Source organism: Drosophila melanogaster, chromosome 3R (assembly GCF_000001215.4).
Source record: "Drosophila melanogaster chromosome 3R".
Classification (NCBI taxonomy): domain Eukaryota; kingdom Metazoa; phylum Arthropoda; class Insecta; order Diptera; family Drosophilidae; genus Drosophila; species Drosophila melanogaster.
In genome coordinates this window covers 20,552,318-20,560,328 of record NT_033777.3, presented here as the reverse complement: position 1 = coordinate 20,560,328, position 8,011 = coordinate 20,552,318, and the positions used below count along the sequence as shown (strand labels likewise).

The 8,011-nt window shown below is 45.2% G+C and overlaps 4 protein-coding genes across 11 annotated transcripts; 3 read left to right on the top strand and 1 right to left on the bottom strand.

Annotated features, from left to right (window-relative positions):
• Positions 1–48: 48 nt before the first annotated feature.
• On the top strand, positions 49–621 carry CG15922 (uncharacterized protein). Of its 2 annotated transcripts, NM_001275834.1 has the most exons (3): positions 49–167; positions 282–431; positions 493–621. In NM_001275834.1, the coding sequence occupies exons 2-3, from the start codon at positions 282–284 to the stop codon at positions 544–546; spliced, it is 204 nt and encodes a 67-aa protein (NP_001262763.1). In that variant the 5' UTR covers positions 49–167; the 3' UTR covers positions 547–621. The 2 variants fall into 2 exon arrangements, with proteins under 2 accessions (NP_001262763.1, NP_652228.1); NM_143971.2 differs by lacking the exon at positions 49–167 and having other exon boundaries at positions 218–431.
• On the bottom strand, positions 569–2,399 carry CG5180 (uncharacterized protein). Of its 2 annotated transcripts, NM_142635.2 has the most exons (4): positions 2,278–2,399; positions 1,738–2,085; positions 1,133–1,679; positions 569–1,068 (listed from the first exon to the last, which is right to left on the bottom strand). In NM_142635.2, exons 2-4 carry the CDS (start codon positions 1,929–1,931, stop codon positions 742–744), a joined length of 1,068 nt encoding a protein of 355 aa, NP_650892.2. In that variant the 5' UTR covers positions 1,932–2,085; positions 2,278–2,399; the 3' UTR covers positions 569–741. The 2 variants fall into 2 exon arrangements, with proteins under 2 accessions (NP_650892.2, NP_001138087.1); NM_001144615.3 differs by lacking the exon at positions 2,278–2,399 and having other exon boundaries at positions 1,738–2,031.
• Positions 2,400–2,661: 262 nt separating this feature from the next.
• Positions 2,662–7,944, top strand: DPCoAC (Dephosphocoenzyme A carrier). Of its 6 annotated transcripts, NM_001300501.1 has the most exons (7): positions 2,675–2,922; positions 3,641–3,844; positions 5,410–5,623; positions 6,130–6,433; positions 6,494–6,759; positions 7,016–7,202; positions 7,273–7,938. In NM_001300501.1, exons 3-7 carry the CDS (start codon positions 5,431–5,433, stop codon positions 7,418–7,420), a joined length of 1,098 nt encoding a protein of 365 aa, NP_001287430.1. In that variant the 5' UTR covers positions 2,675–2,922; positions 3,641–3,844; positions 5,410–5,430; the 3' UTR covers positions 7,421–7,938. The 6 variants fall into 6 exon arrangements, with proteins under 6 accessions (NP_001287428.1, NP_996244.1, NP_650891.1 ...); NM_001300499.1 differs by lacking the exon at positions 3,641–3,844 and having other exon boundaries at positions 2,662–2,922; positions 7,019–7,202; positions 7,273–7,944; NM_206522.2 differs by lacking the exon at positions 3,641–3,844 and having other exon boundaries at positions 2,662–2,922.
• Positions 5,929–7,694, top strand: att-ORFB (alternative testis transcripts open reading frame B). Its single transcript, NM_206523.3, has 5 exons — positions 5,929–6,076; positions 6,130–6,433; positions 6,494–6,759; positions 7,016–7,202; positions 7,273–7,694. The coding sequence occupies exons 1-3, from the start codon at positions 6,039–6,041 to the stop codon at positions 6,743–6,745; spliced, it is 594 nt and encodes a 197-aa protein (NP_996245.1). The 5' UTR covers positions 5,929–6,038; the 3' UTR covers positions 6,746–6,759; positions 7,016–7,202; positions 7,273–7,694.
• Positions 7,945–8,011: the final 67 nt, after the last annotated feature.

Genomic DNA, 8,011 nt, shown 5'->3' with positions numbered 1-8,011 from the left:
AACTAATGACAGATGCTTATCTGCCCAAGCAATCGAAGTCCCAGACAAAGAATTGCGAGACGTTTAGTTTCCCATTATTATCCCCGAAAACGTTGGACTTTGGACCAAGTTGGGGGAGATAGAAACTTTATTCAAAACTAGCCGCCCGTTTTGGGGCAGCGTTATAGGTTGGTATTTTTCGTTGATAAGATTAAACAAACATCGCAATGCGGTCACATCGTCATTGTTGATTTGTGATAGCTGTTAAATAATAATAATTCCGTTTTACGAATTTTGTAAAGATGAGCAAGCAGCCCTCGTTCGTGTCGCGCAACCTGGTGGCCGTCGTGATGATCCCCAGTCTGGTGGGGATCCATCTGGGCTGGAGCTACATGCAGAGCAACCGAAAACTGGTCACGGAGGCGGAACAGATCGAGATGCCGCCGGTCACGGTATGTTAGTCCTAATTCTTAAGGCGATCACCTCAAGACAGCAGCTCCTCTTTTTGTCCAGTTTGCCAGGTTTGTGTGGAACAAGCTAACGGGCGCAGGAAGTTCGACGGAATGACAAACCCTCTGGTGATGAGCTTAAGACATACAATCTATTTATTGTATAGAATAATTAAAACTACATGCAAACTGTATGGTACAATCGGCTGCTGCCCGGGCGACACATGTTGGCCGGGCTGCAGGTTGGGACACAGACAAAATGGAGATATAAAGCCAGAGACTACACATACTTAGTCTAGGGGGACAAGAGAGATTACTGCGTGAGGGCCGAGTGAACGGTGAGGTTGCCCAGCTGTGCGTTGAATAGAACGTCGCTGATCAGTTTCTCGGCCACGATCCGCTGCGTCGGGTTGATGGAGCGCAGTTTGCTCGCCACATTCACGCCAATGGCATCGTACTCGTCGTCTTGCCGGTGCGATGTGCTCGTAGCCGCTGTGGTGGTATAGGCAGTGGTGCCGGCATTGCCAAACAATGGCTGATAGTGATCGCGGCCTATCTGGATGGTGGGAACGCCCTGATGTTGGCCATTCGTCTGCTGCAGGTGGAGCTGCTGCTGGTGGTGCTCCAGATGATTGACCGCCTGCGTGGGGAGAGGAGGTGATTGAAGACCCTAAGGAACTCTTCACTGCTTTGGAGCTACTCACTTGTTGTATCTCGCGCTGGGAGTTGGAGTCTAGGGAGGTGATCTCTAAGACCTTCACGGCATGTCCCTGAGCCGCCGCCGCCGCAATGGAGGTCTGGGCTGCTGCATGGGCTACCATTTGCTGGTGTGCTTGGGCTGCGGCTGCCGCTGCTTCGGCCGCCTGGTGCTCCTCGCTCTTGACAAGGGTCACACATTCCGCGGGCGTCACCGAAATGGTGCTCAGAGTGGCGCCCTGACTGCTGACGACCACATTGTTGGCCGTCGCCGCGACTTCTTCCACATCGTCCGGGGACGTGGGTATTATGGACTCCATGTGCTGAGACTGAGTGCCCGTGTGATGTGAGTCGTCCTCGAACTCCATTGACTCCTCGTCGTCGAAGCTGATATGGAGTTCTCTCTTGGGCTTGGAGCCGAGTTCGTGGCGCTTGGGCTTGTGGTCAGCGATGAAAAGCAGCTTGTCGTAGTACCACAAACGCGTTGCGTAGTCGCCTTTGGTACTCGTCTTGCGGAATTCCCGCCGAAAAGCGGACCGCAGTGAGTTAATTTTCCTGTAAAGCGTGAATTGTGTTTACTGAACTGTGGCACATTTGACATGGAAATTCTCACCTTACTACCATCGCCCTGTCCGGATTGGGCTCCACTTCTTTTAGCTTCTCCACCAGGCGATCGTAGGACTTGTTACGGGCTGTGTGATTGCTGTAGTCGTTGTGCTTGGGCTGCCAGAGGCACTCCTCCTCTTGGTACTGCTCGATAAACTCCGTGAGCCAGTGGCGTGAGTACGAACGCAGGTCTAAGTTCATGGTCCCTTTCACTCGCGTTTTATTTGGGGTTTTCTCAATTAACTTCAGCTTAGTATTTTTTGTTTTCGCTGCGTCTCGCGTGAAGTTGGCTGCGCCACAAACGTCGGGGCGTTGCCAACCCAAACAAATCATCGCGGTCGAGATGGTATCGAGCCTGCATTTTTGAATATAAGGAGCAAAAATTTAAATTAGGCAAATAAAGTAAAACAACTTTAGCCCCTTAAATAAAAAGTGATCGACTTTAACGTTAAATATGACAAAGTGCATACAAATTCTCTAAAACTGAATAGCTATGTGATTCATTATCCGTTTCATTACAATTTTAAGCCAGGAAATAATGATTTACCCTTTGTATTGCATTTATGAGTGATACGGCATATCTATTGCAAGTCAAGAATATATTTTGTTTAATAATATATTTTAATGTTTATTTATGTTTAATATTTTGTTTAAACGAACTTGTATGCCAGTGAATAACACAAATATCTGTAGCACTTGTTGAAATTATTTACAACGTTTTGAAAGGGTGCTTTCTTTTACAATTGACATGACGAAACAATGACATAACGGCTCTGGAACAAATTTTATAAACAATTTTTGACAGCAGTCCTCTCTTAATTTGCACCACTGTGCCACAGTTAGAGGGTTGCGGTCTGGGCTTACCTCCAGCGTGGACTCCACCCACGCCGTCTGGCAGCGCAGTCAGCATGGCAACGCCGAGCGCAGTTCTCGATGTTTTTGTCAATTGCTCTTTGGAGCTTCGCAGGCGGAGTCCGAGAATCGCGCGGAAAATGTGCATTAACAAATAGAAAAATCCGAAATAAAGACAAAGAATTAGCTCGCGGTTAAAGAGAATACAGCACCTGTGTTTTTGGAATCGAAAATCAGTGCGAAACGCCTACCACTGCTGTGTGTTGTTGTTATTGTTGCCAAGGCCGAAGGAGCGAAAAGGGAGGCCGAAAAAAAAGAATCTGTGCTAACAAAAACAAAGGTGCGTGTAGGGCCAAACACACATGAAATCGTACATATGTACGCATATGTATACGTGTGTGTGTTCAAAATAATTTGTTGTTCTCGTTTTGCCCAATTATATAAGGTGTCCGTGTGTGAGTGGTCTTTTTGGGATGTTGCAAGCGTTTAATCGGTGTAAACAAGAGCGAATAAATGGATTGCCAAACAGTTGGTGCACAGTGGCCTTTATCGCAAAGTACTTAAATTTAAGAGAAACAAACAACAACACTTACAAGCAACAGCTGTTTTTCATTCCCCTAGGCGCACTCAGTCCAATCAGAATTAAGTCACGTATGATTCTTATAAATCAAATCCAGTTTTGTAAACAACAAACAAAAGTATTCCGAATTATTGTTCAAGGAAATAAATTGGCTAGAAAATCGCGCATGTGAAAGTGCACTTTCCGAGTAATTTGCATAAATTTCCATTGCCCCATTTGGTTTTTGTTATTTTCCTCCAAGGGGGTACAAAGTCCAGTTGGAATGATGTTGTAGCTGCTTTACTATCTACATCCCGCATCGACCCCCCCCCCCCCTCCAACGGGCTATTTATAGCAAACAAATTTCATAGCCAGAAGCAAAGTGGAAAACACTTGCTGGATAAACTGGATCCGTAGTAAGCCACAACCTTGACTGAGTGCAATAGCAGAGAAAAAAGTGCACAAACACCGCCTAACGAGCTTGTTTACGTTTATCAAGCGCCGGCAACAACAGCATCCCAGTGCACAGTGGTCGAAAAGTGTCGTTCATCGCTCGAATTCCTTATCAAAAAATTTGTTTATGGAGGGGGCACATATCAAGAGGCTGTGCTAAAATCACACTTAAGCCGCAAGCAAAGGCGCGGAATATTTGCTAAACTACTTTTGGCCCAACTTTTCAAGATAGAAGAGCTGAAATCGCTAGGTACAGTGATTACTTGTACCAGAAGGTTGCATTTGAAACGTATCAGCCTATAAAATCAATATAATTTAGTTAATTTCCTTAATCTTAGTAGTTGCTTAGTAGTAGTTAGTCGACTCACTTCTATATAATTTAAAAATAGTAAAATATGCTTACTGCCATCCTTAACCAGTATCCACTGTACAGCTCAGATGCTCACGTTCAAGGTTGCACTTTTCCACTCATTTGCAATCGCATTGATGAACGCTCTCGGTTTTTGCTCCCAAAGATTTCCCGCACCGGCTGCTCAATGAAAAGCGTTTAATTTTAGCCGCGCTCAGCTGTTGAACTTGGAAAAGTGCCCAACCCCCCAAAAAAATCGGTAATCAAAACACACGTGCTGTCATATTCCGCACATTCGGGCGAGCTGAGCTCACATTTTAATATTTCGGCATGATAATTGTTTTGGAGGTGTGTGCCACACATAAACAGGTACATATATATGTATGTACATATATATACACTGGGCACTTACTTATGTACATATGTACATATATCAACTGATAATTCGGTGCCTTTTGCCTTCCATAATGAGCAAACGAAACCAACCGGTTTGCGGGCTTGTTTGCTCTTTGGAGTGCGAGAGAGGCGAGAGCGGGTACATCGATCCGTTCCGATCTCTTCTGGAACACTCCACTTCTATCTAATGTGAGACCCAATTAGCAGCTGGCCAAAGCCTTATCAATTCCGGCTGAGAACCCGAGTAGTTGGCTCGAGAATGACTCGACTTGGGGCCCAAAGCAAAGTTCAATTGCCGGGAGCCAATGGTACTTGGCCAGATAGCTGAATATTGGTCAATATTATGGGTTGGTTGGACGCTAAAAGCCATCCGAGTGCCTATTTTTGAACCTATGCCAAGGGAACGTGCTTCTAACAATTACGAAACAATTGCGAGAGCAATTGAATATTATTTGCATGAACTTGCGAAATGTGTGTTTTCGCTATCAACAGGCGCACATAATATTTTCCTGGGCTCCATAAATACACCTGTCTGTGCAAGAGTAGCACCCAATTTATTTACTCTTCACAATCAATACAATAATAAGAGCAGTACTATTGTTTTTCATTATTGGTCACACATATCAATTATCAGCGAAATCCAAAGCTGTGTTTTTGTCGTTCGTTGGCTGATAAGAAATCCAAACACTTGTCATAAAGTTGCACCTAAACTATTAGCTACTGTGCTTAGAAGAATTCTAGATTAAAATAAAATCATTTACCAATAATTCATGGTACAATAGAAATGCTTTCAGTTTAAACCTAACCTGTTAGTTGGATTTTAGAAGCTTCATTCTCAAAATATTAATATATAAGTTAGTTGTGCTATTATGTTGACCTCAGCTGTACAGCAGCGCCCACTCAGTTTGCTATATGTGTCTCTGCTGGGAAGTCTTATGAAAGCAAAGCAATTTTCGGCTGGTTTAGATTAGTTTTGGCCATATTGAGCTCTTATCAGTGGTGTCGATAAGCCTGCGCTTTTTTGGTGGTCCAATATAGCCGGCTCAGATTGATATGCAAATTGATTTCAGGTCCCCCAGTCCGAGTCTGCGATGAGCCGACTCCTGGAGAAGCCCAACATCGCCATGTCCATCAAGTCCACGGGTAGTCAGCTCTCGAGCACGATGACGACAGCCTCGGCGACGCTGTCCTCGGACCTGGACGATGCGGACACATCCCGCACCCAGCTGAGTCCATCGGAAACATCTGGAGTAGTCCTCGTACCCGCCACTACAGTCACACCCAGTAAGTAAGGCGCAAAAGACAATTCACGAGAGATTTGTTTTCCAGACGCATAGCCAAGGATTTCAAACATTTTGATACTTGAAGGCAGTAAATAAAGCTACAATCTTAATTAACATGTACAAAAATCAAATTCAATGAACTTTCTCGCAATGTGATTTCCAATTCCTAGTAACTACTAAGCATTATAAAATGGACCTATTTAACTATGAGCTTAAATCCAGGACTCATTTTATAGTAGGCACTTCGATTCCACTTGAATGCCAAACATGTCCAAACAAAAATTAGGGAAACGCTAAATTACATTGGCGACACAATGAAAACTCTTGAATTTTTGTGTTTGTCGACAGTAAAATGTCGAGTATTTGACTTCAAACCGAACTAAATTATAGAGCGTAGTGGAGTGTCAAAGTTTCCTATGTCCCTCCGTTTATTTATCCATAGTCGCGCATTCGGGTATGAATGCATATTGAGATTTTCTATTCATTTTCTACCATTTACTATTTCAGTGCGCCAGAAAATCGACCAGGTGGTGATCAGCCTGATATCCGGAGCAGCGGCGGGGGCGCTGGCCAAGACGGTCATCGCCCCGCTGGACCGCACAAAGATCAACTTCCAGATCCGCAACGATGTGCCCTTCTCGTTTCGAGCCTCGCTGCGCTACCTGCAAAACACCTATGCCAACGAGGGCGTTTTGGCCCTGTGGCGGGGGAACTCGGCCACGATGGCCAGAATCGTGCCCTACGCAGCCATACAGTTCACGGCCCACGAGCAGTGGCGTCGCATCCTGCACGTCGACAAGGACGGCACCAAGTGAGTTGTACTATGCTCTAGATTCTCACCAACTTCATGGCGAATCATTCTATTTTGCAGCACGAAAGGTCGTCGGTTTTTGGCTGGCTCCCTGGCGGGAATCACCTCACAGTCGCTGACGTATCCTCTGGACCTGGCACGCGCCCGCATGGCCGTCACGGATCGGTATACTGGCTATCGGACGCTGCGACAAGTCTTCACCAAGATCTGGGTGGAGGAGGGTCCGCGGACGCTGTTCCGCGGCTACTGGGCGACCGTTCTCGGCGTGATTCCCTATGCGGGCACCTCCTTCTTCACCTACGAGACTCTTAAGCGGGAATACTATGGTAGGAATACTACCTATATCCTAATATAAAATTCTATAGACTTAGGGGAGATGTTCATTTAAAAATTCTTGTATATTGTATATGTCCATAGAATTCGGTTTTAAGCCCCAAGTTTATTGTGGAATTATACAGATAATTTCAATTTAAACCGGCATTCTGGGTCATTGTCATTATTTTGATTATGCTAGTAGAAGTTACCTATATTCTAATTAAGTGCTCACTGAATTTGCCAACTAAATGACTTGTTTGCTTGCAGAAGTGGTCGGCAACAATAAACCCAATACTCTAGTCTCGCTGGCCTTCGGTGCTGCGGCTGGTGCCGCCGGGCAAACGGCCAGCTATCCATTGGACATTGTGCGGCGAAGAATGCAGACAATGCGGGTGAACACGGCTGGCGGAGATCGGTACCCAACCATCCTGGAGACTCTCGTCAAGATCTATCGGTGCGTGCAAATCTTTGTCAACGATTTTATTCATATTTTAATTGCGATTTTAATTACGATTTCCAAACAGTGAGGAGGGCGTCAAGAACGGTTTCTACAAGGGACTTAGCATGAACTGGATCAAGGGACCCATCGCCGTGGGCATCAGCTTCTCCACCTACGATCTGATCAAGGCGTGGCTCACGGAGCTGGCCAACTTGAGACGGGTTGAGAAATAGCCCAGCTCCCTGCCCCTGCCACTCGTCACCCATAAACACCACACCAAAAACGCACTGCTTTGATCTTAAGTCTCGCGATCGATGGATGAGCTGAGGAAATAGAAGTGAAGCACCGACATGCTCTAATTGTTAGATATTTTTTAGCTGTTAGTTGTGAGGGAGAGAAGCGATGAAGTGAAGACACCCGAAAGCGCTTAACTTTGTTATTAACCGTAATTGATTTATTATCGCCGTAAGCCGAAAGTATATCAGCCAATAAACTGTCTGAATAATGACTCGCCTGGCACATACTGCTCCCCAGGACCTCGTATTCAATGGTGTTGCTTTGACAATAACACTCCTAGATTAATGATTACGATTTACCCGAACATTTTGTATATTGTGTATTGCCAACTCAATGTCAAGGCGCTGCGACTGTTAAAATAGTCATGAATTTGAGGGTGTTCACACCAGCATATACTATGTAATTCTTGTATGTTAGTGTGTTTTTATTATTAAAATTTACAAAATTGTTTAACTGATCGATTATCTCAATCGTTTTTAAAACGCGCGCCATCGGTTGTGACAGGTGGCACCTCCGGCGATTACGCG

Excerpts from the sequence above, each read along its gene's own strand:
- CG5180 (NM_142635.2), bottom strand. The coding sequence starts at position 1,931 with ATGAACTTAGACCTGCGTTCGTACTCACGCCACTGGCTCACGGAGTTT. Across the intron at positions 1,680-1,737 it reads GACAGGGCGATGGTAGTAAG|GAAAATTAACTCACTGCGGT; the intron begins GTGAGAATTTCC and ends CACGCTTTACAG. Across the intron at positions 1,069-1,132 it reads CCCAGCGCGAGATACAACAA|GCGGTCAATCATCTGGAGCA; the intron begins GTGAGTAGCTCC and ends CTCCCCACGCAG.
- CG15922 (NM_001275834.1), top strand. The coding sequence starts at position 282 with ATGAGCAAGCAGCCCTCGTTCGTGTCGCGCAACCTGGTGGCCGTCGTG. Across the intron at positions 432-492 it reads TCGAGATGCCGCCGGTCACG|TTTGCCAGGTTTGTGTGGAA; the intron begins GTATGTTAGTCC and ends CTTTTTGTCCAG.